At 56.3% G+C, this 22,124-nt stretch overlaps 1 protein-coding gene across 1 annotated transcript in view; it reads left to right on the top strand.

Moving 5' to 3' along the window:
• LOC112395784 (receptor-type tyrosine-protein phosphatase N2-like) overlaps window positions 1–16,519 on the top strand; it is a 114,935-nt gene extending 98,416 nt beyond the window's left edge. The window contains exons 16-17 of the mRNA XM_024739186.1: window positions 9,124–9,197; window positions 16,206–16,519. Of these exons, the coding sequence (XP_024594954.1) occupies window positions 9,124–9,197; window positions 16,206–16,277 (146 nt within the window). The 3' untranslated portion in view covers window positions 16,278–16,519. The remainder of the gene's footprint in view (window positions 1–9,123; window positions 9,198–16,205) is intronic.
• The last annotated feature ends 5,605 nt before the right edge of the window (window positions 16,520–22,124 follow it).

Below are 22,124 nucleotides of genomic sequence, written 5' to 3'. Positions count from 1 at the left end.
TCAACCATTTGGACATTTTCTTTGGAGAAGTGTCTATTCAAGTTCTTTGCCCATTTTTTAATTGGGCTGTTTGGTTTTTTGTCATTGAGATGTAGGAGTCCTTTATATATTGTGAATATTAAACCCTTATCAGATGTGTGATTTGCAAATATTTTCTCCCATTCTGGGAGAAGTAACACTTCGTGGCTCATTGAACTTTTAAAACCCAGCACTCCCCCAGAGCTGCACTGTTCAGGGCATTAGCCATTAGCCACGTGTGGCAACTTACATGATAAGATTGAAATGCTGACCACATGCCAGGCGCCCCAATAACACAGGTGCCCGGGGGCTACCAAACAGGCGGTACAGACGGAAAATGCACCCGTAGCAGGAAGTCCCGTTGGGCGGCCGTGCTCCAGGGAGCAGAGCTGAAGGTGGTCGTCCACGTGTGTCCGGTCCTCCATTCTCTTCTGTCTCTCGGCCCTGCTCCCTCCGTCCCTTCCTCTGTGGCCTTGGACTGGCCTCCCCGCTCGCTCCTGTGCCCGTCTCTTCTGCACACAGCGGTCAGCGGGATGTTAAAGAGAAAGATCTCGGGAGGCCCCACGTGTTCGCAGCCCCTCTCTCTGGGCCACGCCGGCTCCTTCCTGCAGAACCCAGGACCCGGCCCTCGTCTGCGGGGGACGTGCCCCCCAGTCCCTTTCCCCACTCGTGGGCCCTGCTGTCCCCCTCGGCCACCATCGCCGTATCGTTCCCCCTTTTGGCAAATACGGGCTGAAACACAGAAGTGCCGTTCCAACCTAGTACTTATTGAGCACCCAGAATACATGGTGAACAAGGGAAACGATCTGTCCTCCTGGGCTTTACACTCCATGAAGAGAAGCAGGTAGTGGCTGCAGCTTGTGACTTGGGGCCCCGGGATGCAGGGGCAGTGGCGGGGTCGCTTCACCCCACGCCTGTCACAGAGCCCCGTACGCGTCTGTAGCCCGTTCCTCACAGCCCCAAGGGGCCCTGAGGGCTCATTTATTCCGACACTTGGTTGCAAACTGAGGAAGCAGATCCCCAGGGGTTTGGTGACGTGCTGGAAGGCAACCAGCTGGCCAGGCTGATGCGGAGCCCTGGTCTTTCTGCAAATGGCAGAGCCCAAGAGCTTAGGGGGCAGCACTGCAGAGGCACGGCCAGGCCGCTTGGTCCGGGGACAGGGGCGGAGCAGGTAGCTGGGTCTGTTAGGGCCGCAGCAGAAACTCCGCCAGGGAGGGGAGACAGAGGTCAGACCACGGGGACCTGGAACCACAGGCTCACTGACCCGGATCCATCTGGAGCCGCTGGGGAAGGAGAACGTGCAGCGGGTCCCGGCAGGATCGACTTGGTGCCGCTGGATTCAAGGGCTGGAGTGGGCAGGACCCCAGGGGTCTATGTGCACAGGGGTCTGCACAAAGGGCCGAGCCCGCCCCTGGCCACGACCGTGCACGTGGACGGCACTTCTACAGACAAGACTAACTGGGAGGGGCAGGCTGCACAGAGCAAGGCGCGTCGAGGGGGAAACGTCTTGTTCTTATGTCTGTGGCTGAAACATGAAGACCCAGCAGAGAAGGAATTCTACGGACCAGTCTGCCTCCAGCGTGGCTTCCAGGCGGTGACGCCTTGTCTTCAGCTCATGCAGGTTTCAGGCTGAAAAAAGTGTCCAGAACAGGGTGGGGTGGTGAGGCCTTTCCTCTACTTGGAGAAATTGTGTCCCATGAGGTGACAGGTGGATATTTCTTCCCTGGTCTGTTCATCTGGCCAGTTGGAGCTGAGACTCGTTGGGTGGGGACAGGGGTCCCGGGAGCAGTATCGCTGGGGATGTGACCCAGGCCCGGGTGACACGATAGATGAGGGACTAATAGGCGAGACACGAGACAAAATGGGACAGTTGTTCCTGGAAAACATCCTAAGCCCATCTTATCCGGGTCCTCTTGTGAACCACACTGCAGCCCGTAATCACACACTTTGCCTCCTAAACGGTCTCTATCCTATGGATCATTCCTGGGCAGGTAAAGCTGACAGTTCTGTGCTCTCTCTGACCTGCCGATGGGCGGACAGGGGCCCCGTGGACTTCGGCACCACAGGGGGCACTCCTGGCCGGTGTGGAGCCCCCTGCATCTCATGGGTCAGATGTGCTCACATGGCTTCTCCTCCCTCCTGAGTCACCCGTGGACACGGTCCCACGTGGCCGATGAGAAGCTGGGAGACCTGGCTGGACCCCACCCGACGCCGGTCCAGGGCCGTCCCTCCCATGCACGCTTCCTTTGCCCGGAAGAGCGACAGCCAGCTTGTCACCCAGGTTTTCCTCTCTCTGGTCCCCAAACCCAGACTGGCCCCCCACCCTGTCCCCGTGAGCATCGCCACCGTCCGTCCTGCTGGCCCCTGGCAGGCCTGGCTGGCCATGTTTGGCAGGGTTGCCGCGGCTTGGAGGCCCCAAGAGTCCTTCAGCATCGCTGGCTGCCCGCCGCCCCAGAATCTCCCTACCCCGGAGACCCCAGAGGCCCAGCAAAGCTGCCCTGGCCCCTCTCAGCAGCAGCTCACGGCTCCTCCCCAGACAGTGAGTGTCCGTCCCCTCTCCTTCCTCCCTGGTGGCAGGAAGTCCCTGAGCACAGCAACCCCGGTCGCGGGGCAGTGACGACTCAAACACTGTGAAGTAGGACCCTGAGGCCTGTGCTCTGGCTGAGCGGCCGCGCTCTGTGGGTGGGCAGTGGTGTTGAGGACCACGCCTCCGTCACTTTGCATTAGTGACCCTCCCGAAAAATCCTGCCAGTCGCGTGAACTTGTGTTAGAGCGTCTGTGACAAGTGCTGACCGTCTGTGTCGTCCTTACGACCTCGCGGTGCCCGATGAGGCCTCCCCGGACCCTGCCTCTCCTTTCATGGGCGGAGACGGTGCGAGGAATCCAAGGAACGTGGTCCCCATGCTGCCATCAGCTGAGAAATTAAGTAGCCCCGTCCCCGGCCAGGCCACAGGGCCGGCTGCACCCTCAGTTTCTGAACCAGACATAGACTCGGGGGCCGAGGTGGGAGGAGGGGCACGGAGAGCCTTCGATGGGGGTTTTGTGAGTGGCTGAGAGTCCAGCTCCCCTGGAGCACTTGGCCTCGGTTCAAGGGTAACAAGGGCCCAGCCCCTCGGTGCGGCCATCAGTCCCACGAGGCCCGGCTGCCGGCCCGCCCTCCTGCCCCTGTGCTCTGATTGTATGGGGGCTCAGGAGCGTGTCTGTGGCCCCAAGTGCAAGATCCTGGGAGGCACGGGAGGACCGCCTCAGAGCCCCCCCGCTCCCCTGAGACTCCCGTGTCATTGTGGGCTCCCAGCCTCTTCCCTGCAGCCACGGACATCACCCGGATGACCCACCCCTCGTCCCCTTCGTAACTCTGACCCGTCCACTGAGGACCTGAGTGGGTCCTGGGGCTTGTGCGTCCTGCGTGGTTCCTTGTCACGTGGATGGAACCGGGAGGTAGTGAGGTCCCCGCCGTCACCTTCCCATGCACGCGCTGTGTCCGTGACGCCTGCCTTCCCGGGGTGGGTGGTGATCTGAACGGTGTGCTCGTGGAGGCCTGTCAGGCTGCTCGTGGCCGTCACGTCCATCTCTTCTTGACCAGTTTAACGGTCACCCTTCCTGACGCCCTCTTTTTTATCCACTGTGCGCTCGCACGCACTTGGGTGCCGGGCTGTTCTCGGCGTTGATGCTGCCGGTACCTGCGCAGCATCATAGACACTCTGGCGCCTCGTTGAACATCGCGGGATGCGTCACACAATTCCGACACCTCCTGGAGCGTAAGTGATGGCAACTTTACAGGCAATACACCCAGTCCTGCTTTTGTTTACTTGTATTTTTTTAGAAAGATCTGGAGGCATCCTAGCTTCTCCTGAAAAATGATTTCGAACTTGTTTTTAAAAACATGAAAAATACCTAGTTTGTTTGGGTTCTGAGATACTTGATTTTCAAGGGAATATGATGCCAATTTGTCTCCTTTGATCCCAGTGAAGCCTTGTGAAAGGGAGATGATCATTAATCTAGAAAGCCAGCAAAAAAGTCTTCCTTTTAAATTTTGATAAATCTTCAGTCGATTCAGAGCATCCAGAAACATGAAGTAGAAACTGCTCGGCACGGAAGACCCAGGACAGTGTGTGCGTGTGCGTGTGTGCGTGCGTGTGTGTGCGCACCGTGGGGGAGTGTGTGGGAACGTGCCCACGTGTGTGCACAGTGGGAGGCCAGGGTCTGGAGGCAGCACCTGCACCCAGAGACACCCAGAGGCGGGAGGAGGGCTGCCCTCCGGCTGTGGTGCCCCCTGACTCGCGGCGCCTGGGGTCAAGGCTCGGTCATCCTGCTGACCCAGAGGGAGCCCCAGCTGTGACATCCAGCCCTGCCGATTGCAGGGGTGAGGCCTCGCGCTGTCCCTGCCCATCACTGCTCAGCCCTTCCTTCCCAAACGGAGCTCAGCCGAAGACCACAGACTCTCGGGACCCGGCTCGGCGCTCAGACAGCTCTGGCTTCGTCCTGGGACCTAGGCAGTGCCCCTTGCGGGCTCACGACCGTCACCGCTCTTCCTTCGCCCCTTTAGGTGTGTTTAGTGAGGAGCAGAGCTTTCCTCGGTTCTCCCAGAGGGTGGAATTGAGACAGTTTCCTCCTGCAAAATAAAGGCCTTTCTCTCTCGTGCGCTTGACGCATGATGGCTTTTTTTTTTTTACAAGAAAAAAGGATACATTGCATCCCTGCGGTTTGCAAAACCTTCTGGGTAAAAGCTCTGCAACAAAATGTATTTCTGTTTATTACGTGATGTTGCCGAGGACGCTGTGGACGCGGAGGACGGGGAGAGACAGGGGCGCTTCTCGACCGTGAGCCGCGGCCACGCTGCCAAAATCCGAGAGCCCTGCGCCCCGTCCACTAGCCAGCAGTCACCAGGGGAAGTCAGAGCAAGCCTCATAGGAGGCACCAGTGGCCCGTATGCTTGGCTTTCTTTCGCTCTGAATTGACTCTCGCATCCTAAGAAACTGTTTTAATATTGCTAATACTCAATTCGTTTAATGTTTCTTGTTTGATGGTGAATACTTTTCTATCTAAAGCTTAAAAACCCCTGTTGTCTTAAAAGTGTATTTAACCAATAATGTGAACTTCGGAGCCAGTGCCCCCCACCCCACCGAGCACACTGGGAGGCCACAGCGGCAGCCCTTCGTGTGTGTTGGTCAGCGCTCGGGGTGGCGCCTGGCCAGTGTCTCTCAGGACCCCGCCGGCCACTCCGGCCTCGAGTCTGCAGCGCACCTGCTGGGTCACTGGTGCCGGGAGAGATGGGTCAGACTGACTCACAGTTGCCCTGTGCGGTGCTGGGCCCAAATGCACAGGCTGCCTCTGTCTATGCTGTACCTTCATGGCATCACCAGCTTAGACCGACCGCAGGATGACTTAAATAAGCACATACATTCCTCTCGTATCCAAATAGCTTCTCCGATAGAAAATGCCAGAAACCTCTCCCTGAAATCACACCCCGTCTTCTGTCCGGGTTTTATTTGCATCTGTTTTAATTAATTCCTTAACTATTCGCGTGCTTTTCGACGTGAGCACCGCACCTCACGTGTCTGTTCGCCTGGACCTTGACATGGGATCAGCAAAATGAGATTTGTAGAGAGCATTCCATTTTAAAAGCACTAGAGGGAGCTTCCTAGCTATTTGGGGGATTTAAACAAATCCTTTTACCTTCAGTAAAGCCTTTTATAAGGTGAAGAAGGACACACACCCCTCCCTCCAGCCCCGAGGCTCTGGTTTATAAACACAGACTGTGTGTCTCGTGCACCTCAGGGTCACCGGGATGCTCGGGGTCACCGAAGAGGATGCAGGGCCGTGCCTCCCCGCCCCTCATAGAAGATCCTGCACGTGTGCTCTATTAAAACTTCTCTCTGCACACACACTTCAGATAACTAACTCTCCTCAATCCTAACACGCAGGGAGACAGCAGCCATCCACGTCGGACCACTGATTCTATCTGATAAATCCGTTACTTCTCTATTTTCAGCGCTGTACGGTTTCATAAGGTTTAATTTGATTCCCTCCGCTGTTGAGCCTTGGCTTCAGGCTAAGCGTGATCTGAGACGTGGTCCCCGGGCGTTTCGCGTTCCCCAGACCCTGTCTAGGGAAAACCTAAGTAGGCCTTCTCCTTCCTCTGTCAGCAGTCGTCCGAAGGAGAGTGCAGTGGAAAGAGAGGTTTCGTCCGTAGCACCTGATCAGAGCGTCACCCGGTGGCCTACAGTCTCCCCACAGAGCTGCCTTCGGAGGGGACCTGCACGTGGCCCCAGGCAGAGCCCTGCAGAGTCTCTCCAGGGTGACGGAGGAGGGACGGGGGGTTCGGGACTTCATGCCGGTTCTCTTGTTCAGACTAGCCCTTCGGAAGAAAAGGGCTGTTGAAAGAGTCTTTCAAACCGGTTTCAAGGACTAAAGACGCTGCCCTGAGCAACCTTGAAAAGTGGGGGGTTAAGTCTGGACCCCTCAGGATTTTGTTTTTAAAGGACTAGGGTCGTCTCTGAACTGGTGAATCAACCTCTACCCCACACCTCGTTCTCCTGGCGTCCACGGGACGGGAGGACAGAGCTGCCCAGAGATCGCACTTCTCCCAGAAGGCTCTGCTCACAGAATCCACGGGGTCACATTCACTGAGCAGCTAATACGTTCTGTGCGTCGTGCGGTCACCACGCACTGACTCGCGGGTCCCCGCGAGGCCCCTCGGTGCTCTGCTCCCGCTGGAGCTTCGCGCCCGCCCCGGACGCACGCAGGTGGCGTTTTCCGTGTCCTGCCCACAGTCGGGCCTCTTCGTGCTTGGAATTAAACAGCAGCAGCAGCAGCTCCGTGCTGCGTCCAGAGGGGCCACCCTGACCCGGCAGCTGGGTGTTTCTGGGGGGACGAGAACTCGGGTCTCGGGTGGGACACCCCCTCCCTTGCTCTCTCTCCACGTAGGACTTCACTTTCTTAAGGCAAACCTGTGGCCTGAAGAAGCCCATTTCCACGTTCCTTTGGGGAGATGAGGAAGCAGTTTCCTGGCACGGGGGCCCCTCAGGGGGCCACTGCACACGTGGCCGGGGGACCCCCCCGGAGCCCCTCTTTCACCCACTGTTTCAGGCTGTTCTGGGCTCACAGGTTCCCCCCCAAACAAGACTGTACATCTTGTGACCTTGTCAGCTTTCGAAAACTTCTGACACCTTCAGAGGAGCCTTCAGGCAAACAGGAGACCCTGTCTTCCGCCTGGACGAGTTTCTCGGCGGATCCCCCAGAAAGAAAGACTTCCTAGAAAGACTTTGATTTAAGAGTCAGGGGGGCTTGGGGTGTTCCCATACCCGACGGAGGGCGTTCATTGTCTGGAAGGACGGCCGGCTTAGATGTGATGAGCTCACGCCACACTGTCCCCACACCTCGAGGCACTCGGACTGGCCACCGTGCTGGCCGAGGGGGGTCAGCCCGGATCCTGGCCTCCCGCTCTCGGCGACTTACTGCCGGATTCCCAATACTCGTGGCAGTTTCCCTGATGCGAGCACAGCACCTGGTTGGGATGTGTTTCCTCCCAGCCGTCCCCACCTTCCCTCCAGCCGCCAGCCCCTCCCACTTCAGGCACCCTCTCCCTGAGACAGTGTGTGGTCCCCCCACCTTCCCTCCCATCCTCATCCGTGTCCCCAGCGACATCTCCCTGCCGCTCGGAAAAAGGCGCTGGCGGCTCAGCTGTCACCCACGTGGGCCTCAGGCCTCCAGGATGAACCAGGGCACTAAGGCTGCCGCGGCCTTGGACGTTTTCAGGCGCGCCTCCCAGCTCCCGGCCAAGGGCAGGGCTGTGCACACACAGGTGTGATGGAAGTGGGAGACCAGAGCCGTCCTGGTGGCCACCAGCCCGGTCCCGCTTCCACATCTGGGTCCGATGAGCATGGCTACCTGCTCTGCGTGACCGGGACGAGCCTCAATTTCCCCTGAACAGGGAGTGGTGACAGTTCTTGCACCGTGAGACAAAATGCTGTGCATGACATGCACCTACTGGGGGTTGGTGGGGGGGTCCCGGCCGACTTCAGAGGTGCGCCCCGCCCAAGCCCCCAGCATTTGACAGGATTGCACGGCAGACGTGAGATGCTCCCCTCTGAACTGTAAGAAGCTCGCGAGCTTGGGACCCGGTCTTGTTTGTTGTCCAGCTACCAAAGGACCTAGCAAGATGCAAAAACAAGAATATACGCGGAATCCGTAAGGTTACATTTTTAAACTCAAATAGTATTATTTCTGTGGCACCCAAGTCACCTGGTGTCAGGTGGGTGCATCCGTAGGAGGGGATCTAGGCCACACGACTAACCCGTGAGCACGTGGGGCGTCCTGACCTTTTCTTAACATTTGGAACACACTTCTAACAGGCAGGGAACTCTGCCTTTAGAAGCCAATATTTAGATGTATAAGATTAGTTCTCTGAATAAAAACCCTATGCATTAGAAATTAAAGTTTATATGCTACTTCTTATGACTCAAAACACTGTTGGGATTTCCCTGGTGGTCCAGTGATTAAGACTTCGCCTTCCAATGCAGCAGGCGCGGGTTCGATCCCTGGTCAGGGAATTAAGATCCCACATGCCTCGCAGCCAAAAAACCGAAACATAAAATGGAAACAATATTGTAACAAATTCAATAAAGACTTTAAAAATGGTTCACATCAAAAATATCTTTTAAAAAAAATTCGTGGGCGTTCCCTGGTGGCCTAGTGGTTAGGATTCCGGGCTTTCACAGCTGTGGCCCGGCTTCAATCCCTGGTCGGGGAACTGAGATCCCGCAAGCCGGGCAGCACAGCCAAAAAAAATAAAAGTCTTAAAATGCCACCAAAAAAAAAAAAAATCAAGAAAGCCTTAGTCGCTCCTGGCGACAGCTTGCTGTGGGTATCTATATAGGCACCTGATAACATTTTTCAGCCCAGCCTTCTTGAATCAATGCTAATGAAAGCCGCCTTGCCCTGTTTTCTTGTGTGAACCCTGAAATTGCCTGCCAGCCGGGCAGCTGAGGGATGACTGTCGTTGTCATTTGGCCGCTGAGCCCTGAGGGACCCCGGCAGCAGGCGAGGGACGCAGAGCGCGGACTGTCTTGTGCCTGAACTCAGCCCAATTTGTGTTTGTTGCAGGCGCTAAAGAGATCGACATTGCCGCGACACTGGAGCACTTGAGGGACCAGAGGCCACGCATGGTTCAGACAAAGGTACTGTCGGCCAGTCCTCGGGGCTGCCAGGGCTTTGCGGGGGTGGGTCTTTGTGTGGAGGTTTTCTCGAGAGGAGCGAGGGTCGGGCCGGCTGGCCTCCTCCCAGGCCAGGGCTGCACGGGGCAGGACGCGGGCAGCGCCTCCCTGCAGGGTCGAGGGCAGCTCCGGCAGCAGCCAGACATTTCGGCCTGAGCGGATGCAGTCGGATCTCAGGCCCTGGGAACTCTCCGTGTGCCAGATTTGGGGAGGGAGGGAGAACATTGCAGTTTTATAGTCAGAGGTCAGTGATAAACGCCGGCAGCCCTGCATGGAATGTTCTGTGTTCGTGCAACATTCTGCCCACCTCCCGTATTTCCGGCTCCAAGCTGCAGCTCTGCCGGGCGGCCATCAGGACAGTGGTCACCAGAACGTCCCCAGGTGCTGCCGGGTCCCTGAGCACCCTGAGTAGCTCGTGTGCATACTTAAAAAGGCCAAGTCTGCAGCAAAAGGAGCAAAGACAAAAGATTCCTGGTCGGCCTCGGGTCAGCCAGAGCTAGAAGCAGGTCACTGGGATGACCCATTCTCTCAGCATTCCAGACATATCTGTGTCCAGCCACAAACACCCCCACACAGCCTGCAGCCATAAAATACAGAATCTTCTTCCCAGTGCGGAGTCCTGACCCTCCGATGCCGTTAGCGCCTCCACCAAAGGCCACAAATCGTGAAAGATGCCCTTGCAAAATCGCTGCTCTGTGCTCGAGGAGACTTTAGGTTATCGTAAGCTCGCCTGTGAAATCAAGCCAGGTTGTGCTTTGGTGCCTGGTGGTGACGATTCTGGGGCCCCAGTCGTCCTGCCTCGGGGTCTCGCTGTCCCCCACAAAGGGCAAGCAGTTCCTACGCTGTCCCTCCCTCGCTGTCGCTATGCGAAATCAAGCAGGGCGGTGCAGTGTCTGAGCCTGAGGGAGAGAGAGCAGTGTAAATGCCGCCCACTCCGTTGAGGAGGGAGAAGCCGGGAGCCTGGTAAGTCCAGCGAGCACACTGTGACCTTGGAGATCATCGCAAGGGCCCTTTGGCTGGTTCCGCGTTGTCGGAGCCCCAAGCACTGAGGCAAAACCAAAACCAGCTTAATTCTCTTGTAGAAACAGAAACCTCTTCTGAGCAGGACCAGAGGAAGCATTCAGTGGTCAGGACTCTGCCCAGCCCTAGCGGGCGATCGCAGCTGCCCTGATCTCTTCCCGCATCTGGGCTGGGGCAGGGGGGGAGCGGCTTGATGGCACCCGCACCGACGGCCCCTCTGTCCCTCCGCTTTATTCCGGGCCCTAGAACCTGCAGCATTGTCACCAGACCCTTCTGTGGAATCTTATGTGAAAGTCACCGCACACTTCATGTTTTCTTAGATTTTTTGAAATCTGAAATTATTTCAGACCTGCAAACACTTGCAGAAAACATACAAGTAATTCCCGTGTGCCCTTCACCAGCTTCCCACGGTTACGCTTCGTAACCACAGGGGGCAGGCGAGGCCAGGAAGCTGGCCCTGATTCGATGCCACTGACTCACGTACGGACCGCGTCAAACCTCCCAGGGACCTTTCTCTGCAGCAGGGTCCCTTCCAGGAGCGGCCACACGGTGCGTTCACTGGTCACGTCCCCCTCGCCTCCTCTGGTGGGCAGCACCGTGGCCTTGAGGACCGGCCAGGTCTGGTTGTGCTTCTTGGACTCTCTCTGGCTGGGGTGTGTCCGGTGCTCCCGTGATGGGGTCCGGGTGTGCGTCTTGACAGGAGCGTACCGGAGAAGGTGTGTGAGCTCGGCCCCCGGGCTCAGGGCGCGGCCGCCAGCATTCCCCACTGGTCACTCTTTCTCCGTTGGCAGTGGTGGCGTCCTGGGGAGAGCTGGACCCTGCTCACACCTGTTTGTTTGTGGTTCAGCTTTACCACAACACAGCGCCCTGTAGCCCACGGGTTTAGCGCCCGTGGGGCTGACCGTGCTGGGGGTAGTGGCCTGGTCATCCAGAAATGTGGGGTTGGTTCACTGTCCTGGATGGTCTGGGCCCTACATGGCCACCAGCAGCTGCAAACTTCACACGTCCCGGAACCGGGGCTGGGGCAGCAGGGGCGACTTACAGCCAGGAATGAAGAGCCGATTCTGCCTCTGGTCAAATCTGCCTTCCCTGTCACACCGTTGACTGCTGTGTGAATAATACTCAGGACCCTAAATCAAACCCGTCGCTTCCCTCCTTGCAGCGGGGCCCCTCCCAGGCAGGCCCGTCCGCCCCGTCCGCCCCGCAAGACCCGTCTCCCGTGTCCCCTGCATCGGCAGGCGGACTCTCAACCACTGCGCCACAAGGATCCTCAAAACACACGCACTCTGGGATGGATCTAGGCAGTTATTGAGAAGACGGATCTTCTCCCTAAAACAGAAAAGAAAATTTCCTAATACATTACAAACCCCATTCAGCCCTCCGTGGTCTGCAGCCCGTTGGCCAGAACGAGCCCAGAGGGGTGGTCTTCCAGCCCTGCCTGGAGGAAGGGGCACTGCCCTGTGTTAGCATCACGTACCTTATAGTCACTAACATCCTGATTTCTTTAAGTGACGAAGGGACACTAGTGGCCAGAGGATTTTGCCCCCACATTCTGGTGATCCCAGACGGCAGAGGCTGGCAAGCTGTGACCTCCTGTGTGGATGGACTGCCCCGGACACCCGCCCTTTTCCTGGGCTGCCTGTGAGCTCTCCGAGGCTGCCGTGCAGAGCAGAAATTCAGCTCCTGGAATCTCAGGGATAACGCATAGTAAACACACAGGCGCCCCCGTTCTTTCTTCATCGATGGCTGCTCTGCCCAACATCTCACTCCATGAAACTGAGCTTTCCCTAAAGTTCAATTTAACAAAAACGTAGGAAGTTTCCTCGGACAAAACAGTGCCGTAAATCTGAGTGCTGTTTCCCACGAGCCACGAGGAGGTCATCCACGGTCTGTTCATTTGAACCCATTTAGTCAAATCGCATCGTGTGAGCCGAATACAGTCAGAACAGTTAATAAGCTCTGCGCTCGTTGAGGCTGGGGCCTGGGGCAGCCACGGAGCCCCGACGCCTAGCCGGGCACAGAACTTCATTAGGTTGTAAAAAGTCACAGAGAGCTGTGTTTCCACCCGGAAGCAAGCTCTCAGTCAAAGCAACCACGGATGCCTGGTGGACGGCTGTGCCCCCTCAGACACTCAGAGGACAGACCCAGCCCTGCGGGGTGGAGGCGGCACAAGGGCAAGAGGACATCCAGGCAGAGGTGGCACGTGGGTGCGTGACGTCCACACGACCCCGTCACTGTACGTCCATGACAGGCCCAGCAAAACGCTCATGTTTAGGAAGAGAGGTGAAATCAGGGGCTGCAATTAAAATACAGATGAGTGAAGCTGTCGTCCGTGTGTGTCTTGTAAACAGACTCCTTCCTTCCCCTTCAGTGCATCTCCTGAAAGAAACGTGCCCTTTTAATCAAAGGCCTTGACGCTTGCTTTTGCATCATAAAACTTCCTCTTACAGTTGTCACTTAGAAATAAAAGCCATTCGACTTGTGTGTTCCGTCACATCCAAGTAATGATGTCACGTTTGCCCCCTTGGGATACACACATGTGCGTCCACGTGGTCTCCGTGCACTGCCTCCCCCCCACCCGCCTGTCCCCTTTCTGCACTTTGACTTCACCCCCTGTGTTTCCCACTGCTCGGGTCTGCCCCTGACACCCCGACTCGCCTTCCTGGAGGCGTATTTACGCCTCCCGGTTTCTGTGTGTCTCTCTCTCTGTCTCTGTCTTTCTGTCTCTCCCTCTGTCTCTGTCTCTCTGTCTCTCCCTCTGTCTCTGTCTGTCTGTCTGTCTCTCCCTCTGTCTCTGTCTTTCTCTGTCTCTTCTCTTTTTTTTTTTTTTTTTTTTTTGCGGTACGCGGGCCTCTCACTGTTGTGGCCTCTCCCGTCGCGGAGCACCGGCTCCGGACGCGCAGGCTCAGCGGCCACGGCTCACGGGCCCAGCCGCTCCGCGGCATGTAGGATCCTCCCGGACCAGGGCACGAACCCGTGTCCCCTGCATCGGCAGGCGGACTCTCAACCACTGCGCCACCAGGGAAGCCCTCTGTCTCTCTGTCTCTGTCTCTGTCTCTTCGTCCCTCTCTGTACTTCCGTCTCTCTGTCTCCCACCCTCCCCGTGCACACACATGTACACACATGCACACGGCACGCGGGTCCTGTGCCCCATCTCTGTCTCTGGTGTCCGAGGTCAGGGGTGGAGCTGGGAGAGGGCATTCTGTCCTGACCCCTTTTAGGTCCACACTGCCCAGTCCTGTGTGGACGCAGGGCTCGGACGTCCTGCCTCGGCGGCTCCTCACGCGGAGGGGCAGGGACCCTGGGAGAGACAGCGGACCGTGTCCCGCGAGTCTCCTGTGTTTAGCACATCTTCCTGCTTACAGTATCCCAGCCCTCTCTCCGATTTCCTATCCTTGCAAACGCAGTCAGCTCAGATGTGTTACAGCCAGGACGCCCCGAGTCCTCCCTGCTCAGATGGCTCTTGTCCTAAGCTTGAGTCCAGGCCAAAACGCTCACCTTGTCATTTATTGAATTGTATTCATTAAGTACAGCTTCTGCCTTTATGTTAACAGTTTTCTTAAAGTAAATTGCTATCTTAAAAGGACTTCAAACGCTAGGTTCTTCCCGATTTCTGGCATCCCCACCCAGGCATCTCAGCTAAGGCGACGCTGCTCAAAATGTGGGCCACACACAGTCCCCACCTGTGACGGGGGAGCAGCTGGGGGGGCAGCTGGCGCCGGAGCCTTCCAGGATGAAGGGCCGGGCGCTGACAGCCCCTCTCACCACGGTCCAGCCCCGAGGGCCCAGCCTTCCGGGCTTTGCCGTCAGAGCCCTCTCGGCAGCTGAGCGGGGACCATCGCGTGGAACCCGCAGACCTTCGTCCCCTCCACCCCGCGGTCTCCCCAGCAGCGGCTTAAACTGCACCTGCTTCGTCCCACAGCCCGGTCCTCTGTGTGGTCCTGTGAACGGAGAGTGTTTAAATGATTACGGTCAAGACACAGGGGCAGGTCTGCCTCCGCCTTTGTCACTTCACGTGGTAGCAGAAATGCTGGCTTTCTTATTAGACACTTTTCTATAAAATAATTTACTTCTCTTTGGCATTGGGTGTTTTCCGGTGTCTTCCTATATAAGCAAGGCCACAGTGCGTATCTCTTGCTTGTCCATTTCTCCCTTTGAAGACAAGCTCTAGGGTGGATTCCCGTATAAACACGCGTGGGAAATGTACAGTGAGATTCCCAAAGAGCCCCCTTCATGTTCTCACATTTTTGAGTCATCACGGACCTTGGTCTGCCCGTCGGCAAGTCACCGTTTGGGAGGAGGCGTCTGATGGGGTTGCTCCCGTGTCTTGGACCAAGTCCTGCATGTGACACACCCTGCTGGGCCGACCGCTGGCTCAAGAGACGGCGGCGTGGGGCGGCTTCCCCAGGGCACGTCGGTCCTGGTGGCAGCAGGCCTGAGCACCAGGCCTCGAGGGGAGGAGAGGGCCCGTCTGTGCGGGAACACGGTGCTGGGGTGTGCTGGGCCCACGTGGGCGCGCCTCCTGCTGCACCAGCCCCGAGGGGGTCCCTGCACACGGGCCGGGAGGCTCTTCCGCGGGAGGATCCTCCGTGTCCGTGGGAGGCTCGTGGCCGCCAGCAGAGGCTCCGAGTTAGAACCCGGCAGATCATCCCTTCAGTGTCAGGCCAGAGGAACACTGGTGAGAAACTGGCCTTTGTCCCAAAGTGAGCGTTAAATTTGGTTGACTCTCTGCTGTTTTATCTTTTTAGCTAGTTTATTTATTTACTATCAATTTTTTAATTGCTATACAATTTTCAAGGTTACTTTCCACCTACAGCTGTGACAGAGGGCTGGCTTTGTTCCCTGTGTTGTGTGGTCCATTCTTGAGCCTCTTCCACCCCGCAGATGCAGCTGCCACGCCCCCACCCTTGTGTCACCCCTCCCCTCCCCTCCCGCTGGAATCCACAAGTTTGTTCTCTACATACGTGAGTCTGCTGTTTTAATTGGAGCTAGTTTCTACGTTTCTATTACGTACTGGCCATTCAAAGTGGAAACTGATCATTCTTTTGGGCTTTGGACTCAAGTCTGTTTATGACTGGAATTATCAAGTGTAGGGCTTTCCTTCATCAAAAATCCTTAGCTAGGTGATCATTTGCATAGTTTATTATTTTTGTGACTTCTTTGGTGTAGTGGGAAGTGCTTGATAACACTACTTTTGAGTGTTTCACGCAGCGTTCGGGAGAGGTGGTGGAGCCGGGAGCCCGGGGAGCCCTGCGGGAGACGTGGGCTCATCCACTGTCTGCCGAGCCCTGGTCTCTGGAGGAGCGGACGGTCCCGGCACCCTGGACTCGCCCCTCGTTTCTACCCAACAGTCCTGGCAGGTTTCAGCTGCACGAGAGGCGTGTCCCGTCCGTGGTGCGCTGGTGTCCGTGAGCACATGGGCGCGCATGTCTTAAGTTGGGACGGTTGAGGGTGACGTGAGGGTTCCTAGCAAACGGAGCGGAAGCGGGTTGAGCTGGGTGATGGGCGGATTTCCAGAGCAGCGAAAGCACCACACTTTACACCCTGAGGCCAGGGAACCCCGAGGGGTCGTGATTGTGACCGTTTTCGTGGCGAGTCTAGGAAGGACCGGCAGCTGCATCCAGCCCCACCCATCGGGGGGTCCGCGCGTTGGGCGCTGCCGTCAGAAGGAGCCTGGCGGGGCGCGTGGAGCCTCAGGCAGCCGTTGTCCCGCTCACGTGTCTACTGGCAGCTTCTTGCAGCCATAAACAATGAGACTTTCCCACACGAGAAGCGTGGCTCGCTGGCATTGGGTCTTATCCTGCAAACCAGTGCCCTGTTCTCCTTTCCACGGAAATCTGCGACCTTTCCCTTTTTCTCCTAAACAGTTTCTTTCTGCAGAGTAACACACGGGAGCCCAAGGCTGGCGTAGAAGGGACCCCCACTCACATCTCCTTCCTTCTGTCCCTCCAGGAGCAGTTCGAGTTTGCGCTGACGGCCGTGGCCGAGGAGGTGAACGCTATCCTCAAAGCCTTTCCCCAGTGAGTGCGTTTCCCGAGGCCCCGGGGAAAGCCGTCTGCAGTCACGGGGCGACTTAACCACGTCTCCCAGTGCAGCTGCCTCGTATTCGGGTCCTTAAGACTCTGTAGTCAGTGCAGTTTAGCAGTTAAAATGTGTATTTTTGTTCAACCAAACAATAATAGAGATCTGTGGGAAGATGCAATTACTGGGGGCAATCAGTTCATCTATTTTCACTTTCTTGAAAAAAAAAATTATTTTTCCTTAAAGCACCCATCCACATTCTTAACCGCAATCATGTCGTACTGATGGCGCAGTCAGCGTGGTCCCCGGAATAGAGTTGGCTCGTGACCTGTCACTTCCTGAAGGAGTGTCAGCTGTGCAGGGCGGGGCCCAGAGAGGCCGATGAGGCACCGAATGGAGGCCACCGGCCGTAAGAAACTCAATCGGCGTTTGTCTTGCCAACAGTTTATCACTGGAGACACCTGCAGCTTATTGAGGAGTTAGGTGGACAGGATGGTGACATTCTGCAGCCTTGGGGCAGATAATAAGAAAGTCGTCCCAGCTCTTCGTTTGATCCCGGGCCGCTCAACAGCCTCCCCGCCCAGCACTGTCGACAGCCCCTCCCGACCCTCCACCCCCGAGGATGGGCAGGGCCGCTGGGGGCAAACACTTTCCCACCCAGAGTGCCTGCTTCCAGGCCAGCCACCGCAGGGACGCCTCACCTGGGCAAGGTAGGGGGCGAGCCCCAAACTCCAGACACGGTTATGAACTACAAATAGGGATTTACACAGACGCAGCTAAACGCTTCCCTGCAGGGCGACCAAAATCAGAGGGGGTGCGGGGCAAAGCTGGGCACTCGGCCAGCTCCCGGCAGGCACCCATGGTCCCCTTTCTGGGAAGGCTCGGGCCCTGCTGGCATCCAGAGAAGACCAGGGGTGCTTTCACCGTGGGAGGAACGCAGGGAGACCCGCATTTTTTTTGCTTTTTACCTATGTGGGATCATAGCAGCTGGGGAAGAGGGATGGCCCGGGCTCCCCCCAGGGCTCAGACTGTTCATCTCTTTGCCTGCCCCCTTGTCTGATATCACGGAGACACACACATCTAGCAACGATCTGGATTTGCCAAAATACCACTTGAGCGCCAAATGTACCACCCCCGCCCCGAAACAGAGAATGCACTTCCTTAAACTGAAGACGCGTAAACATCTGGGAAGGTGTGCAGGCGGCTCTGGGTGTCGCTGGTCTCGTTTTAGGGAACAAGACGCTCCCCGGTCACCCTGGTACCTCTGCTTCCCGTGCTGCCCACCGTTCTTTCCATCTTAAAAAGGTGTTACATCTCAGAAGACAGGAGGATAGGGAAAGCAGCCGGCTGAATGGGGAGAAAAATGCCAAAATGTTGTTTGTGTCTTTAAATGGTGTTGTCATGTATATCTGCTTTAACATCTATAATTTCTTTCCCAACGTTGTTTCTCTCTATCTGGAATCTAAATAATTAATAGAAACTAGTTTATCTGAATATAGGAAGCATATACCTACTTGTAATTTCTAACTTCTTATGTTCCTTCAGTGTGAGATATATAAATATATTTAATTGTGTCCGATTAAACTTCTGATTTCACATTTGAATGGTCATTATTTGGGATGAGAGAGCAGTTTTTTCCCATCCGTCCTGTTTCCTGAAGGTGCGGGCGTTTGGATTCCTGTAACAACGTGTGTGTATTCCTTAGAGCTCTATACTGAGTTGCTATTTTATTTGCATAGCTGGGTGTGTACAGGGGGGTGTCGAGTGTCGCTGAGATTTTATTCATTAAAAAGTGACTTTTAAAAAGAAGTGATTAAACAGGGGACTTCCCTGGCCGTCCAGTGGTTAAGCCTTCGCACTTCCACTGCAGGGGGTGCGGATTTGATCCTTGGTCGGGGAACTAAGATCCCGCATGCCGCACGGCGCGGCCAAAAAAATAAAAAATAAAATGAAAAGTGTTTTTAAAAAAGTGATTAAAGAATCTCAGTCAAAAGATGGGGAGGGGTCTGTGCTCTGTGTGTCCCTGTCCCCTCTTTAGTGCGTGTCTGCCCAGGGAGTGTCGGGGAGTGGTGGTGGCCCCTTCTTTGCTGCCTGCAGAGGAGAGGGGGCCCTCCGCCACTTCACAGAGACACAGGCCGTCCCAGGAGCCTCAAAACCAGAGAACACGCTGGGAGCAGTCAAACCCTGGCCGCGGAGGGACAGCGCTGCTGGGTGTGACCTGGCGGCTTCCCTCTTGTCCTGTGCTGGTCCATCTCGCTGGCGGTAGCAAGACACGTGGCCTGTGGTGTCTGACTAAATGCTGGTGTTTGTATCTCAAGAAATCAGACCCCCAATCTCAACCGATGGGCGTCCACTTACACTCTGTTAGCTCGGCCCCGCTGGCATCTCCTTGCCTGAGTTTGCTTCCTGTTAAAATCCTGCCCAGGCATCCAGGAAGCTTCTGCTTTCCGTGTGTTGGAAAGTTGCTGTCACCGTTTCACACAAGCGCACATAGCGATGGGTGACACTTCTCGTGATAAACACATGTCAGAATCTGCATGTGACATAAAGATGCCCCTCCAGCCAGGAATGTCGAGGGATGCTGGGCAAAATGGACCTTGCAAACGTTGTGCGTGGGCAGCTCTAAAGACGGGGGGGATATGGAAGGATCTGTGTGGGCAGCATGATCGCTGCTGAACCCGAGGGGGCAGAGGCCCTGGTCCACGCAGTCCACCTGGGGTCAGCGCAGGGGGTGCTGGGAATGCATGCCACCAGCACCAATAAAAACACACACAGCCTTCCCTGTTGTGGGCGCCACGGAGCTAACGGATCCTCACGGGAGGCCGGCTTCGGTTCTGTGGGATTCCTGTGTCCGTGGCCGACCCGTGGTTCCAGCTTGAACACGGGTTGTTTTCACCTTAACAGGTGGTGTGGTCAGAACTCCCCTGCTCACCAGTGGCGCCAGCGACCTCTTTGCGGAGCTGGATCTTGGTTTCGGGGCCCAGAGGAATGTGTCCTCTGTTTTCGTGTGCTGTTCAGATGTGACCCTTGCAGACACCACTCGCGTTTAAGTCTAATCGCATTAGCGGTGTCTCTTCTCCAGCCCTTACTTCAAGTCTAGATGATCAGCCGGACAAACGTAAAGCATTGACTTGTCATATTTGCTCATTTCTGTGATGTAAACACACCGTGAGTGATTTTAATGTGGACTCCCTAGATGAAAAGGATTACACGAGAAGACAGCTACTAGAGTCGTGAGAGTGAAATGTAGTTCCCACAATTAGGAAGCGATAAGTTTTGAGTATTCCTTACCTGCGTATTAATCTAGCTTGTCAGTTAATATGATTGAATTTTAATAGTGGCTATATTTAACAACCAGCTCATAAAACTCCTAAAAAGTTAACAGTCTGGTCCTGCAAGTGCACACAGGCTGGCTGTGATCTGCCCCTGCCTCAGAGCCACAGGAGGGAGGGAGGAGTTTGAAGAAGGGCCGGCCCCGCCGTCCAGCCAGAAGAAGACAGGCGCCGTCTGCGGGGCTAGGGCTGGTTCCCCATGTCCACGGGGCACAGGGAGTCCTCGCTGAAAAGCGGGGTGAAAATCTGATCCGACCCCAACAAAACTCTGAGCTCCCAACCTCAGTGGAGGCAAAACCATTTGGATGGACCATGTGCAACCCCCAGAGGAGATGCCCGCATGACAGTCAGCTCTTAATAAAACGTCGCAAAGCACAGGAGGAAATGCAGCGCAGTTGGCGAGGGTCACTGCTGTGAAGAACCACGGTAACACGACAAGGGGAGGTGGTGATGGGTTTAAGCAAAACAGAGTCATAGAAACAGAGCAGACAAGTGGTTGCCTGAGGGGAAGAAAGCAATGGGTGCGGGAGATTAGGAGGGACAAGCTTCCTGTTACAAAGCAAATGGGTCACGGGGCTGAAATGTACAGCGCGGGGAATGCGGTCAGTAACTAGGTAACGTCATCGTATGGTGACACGTGGTAACTAGACATCCATGGTGATCATTTTGAAGTACAGAAATGTCGAATCACTCTGTTGTGTAACAGGAGCTTACAGAGCGTTGAAGGTCAGTTATACTCCCCAAACCGAAAGACTCATAGAAAAAGAGATCAGATTTGTGGGAACCAGGGGCGGGAGGTGGGAGGGAGGGAAGCTGGATGAAGGCCGTCAGAAGGTACAAACTTCCAGTCATAAGGTAAATGAGTCCTAGGGGTGTGATGTACGACACGAGAAGCAGAGCTAACGCCGCTGTGTGCCGTGGAGGAGAATTGTTAAGGGGGTGAGTCCTGACACTTCTCACCACAAGGAAAAAGATATGTCTATTTCTTTTATTTTGCGTCTACCTGAGATGAGGGCTGTTCACTGAATTACTGCGGTCGTCGTCGCGGGATGGATGTGAGTCGGACCGTGAGCTGCACACCTTACGCTTACACCATGCTGTTTGTAAATTATATCTCAATAAAACGGGAAAGGAAAAGTAAAAGAACCCAACCAAACTTTCAGAGGCGAAACCCAAGGGGAGCAGTTATTTGGAAACGAGGGAGAGCTCGCTCTCGAGACACAGGCTGTCCGGGTGAAACGGAGGGTCGGGAGCACCTGAAGCCGGAACGGTGGACCGGAAGGCGGAGCTGGACACGCGAGGTGAGAACGTGCAGGAGAGGCTTGGACATGGCGCGACCTGAACGTGGGGCCGAGGGTCTGAGGAGCGGCCGGTCTCCTCGGCGGGCAGGGCGCCCGTTCCGCTTCCTGGCGCTTCCGTCCCAGGCCCGGCTCAGCCAGGACAGCTGGGACCTCGGCACCCATCCCGACGGGAGCTCCTGATCAGAGCCCGCAGCGGGCACCTGTTTGAAGACCCGGGCTGTGCATCTCCCAGCCACAAGGAGGGCTTTCCTCCCCAACAATACTGACATGTGTGCACCAAGTGTATACCCCGCTCAGGGGGGCGCGGGTACAGCGGGAGCTACCGTCCCTGGTCTTCAAGACCAGCTAGAAACACGGGGGCTCGGGAGGCTACAGAGCAGCCTGTGAGGCCTCCTGGACCCGAGTCCTCACCAGGTGCCAGTGAGGAGGGACAGGCAGGGGACAGTCACACCGCTTCACAGGGGCGGGGCCCAGTGGCTCAGAGCGAACGTGGACGGCACAGGCTCTGAATTCGTCCCGACCCTCGGCCACTCCCCCGGGGTGTCTCTCTGGGCACAGAGCATGTCCTGGGGTGGGGAGGTCTGACCATTCACCTTTGCGACACCACGGGGCTTAACCGTCAAGCGAGTTAGGGATGCGTTCCTATGAAATTGTTGCTTGAGACTAAGGTAAATTTTACAGGCGGTTAGATGCGATCTTACAAAGAGAAAACAAAAGCTCTACGTGTTGCAGTTCTATCAACTAGGCACGTCACGGCGTGCTCAGTGCGTCTCTCCACAGTTACACCGTGAATCTGTGTCGGGGCCGGAGTGGGTTCCCTGGAATTCCCGGCGAATGCACACGTGGGCTCACCTCCGCGCACCAGCTGGCAGATCAAGCCTTGTTAAAAATTCCTCGCTCTCCTGGGAGTTCTGAGCCCTCGTGTGGGGACATGGCGGTCCCTGGGGCAGCCCACAGCCTGACTCTTTGAGTCTGGGCCTGTCCTTATCACACTCTGCTCTCAGCCTCCAGCCCCACCCACACCCACACTAACTGCATCGTTTCTGCACCGCAGCCTGCCCTCAGGCGGGCACGGTAGGCACTCGAACAAATTCTCCATCCTCTCCTGAGCCCCCCCCCGCACCAGGTCACAGGGAGCCAGCACTGCCCTCCTCCCACACTGAGTCCATTTGCCACCTCGGCCTTGTACCGGCTGAGGTCCCACGGCCGGGGTTCAG

This window comes from Neophocaena asiaeorientalis, unplaced genomic scaffold (genome assembly GCF_003031525.2).
Source record: "Neophocaena asiaeorientalis asiaeorientalis breed wild unplaced genomic scaffold, Neophocaena_asiaeorientalis_V1.1 scaffold145, whole genome shotgun sequence".
Taxonomy (NCBI): Eukaryota; Metazoa; Chordata; class Mammalia; order Artiodactyla; family Phocoenidae; genus Neophocaena; species Neophocaena asiaeorientalis.
The sequence above is the reverse complement of the archived record's forward strand: the minus strand, read 5'-3'. Positions and strand labels throughout refer to the sequence as shown.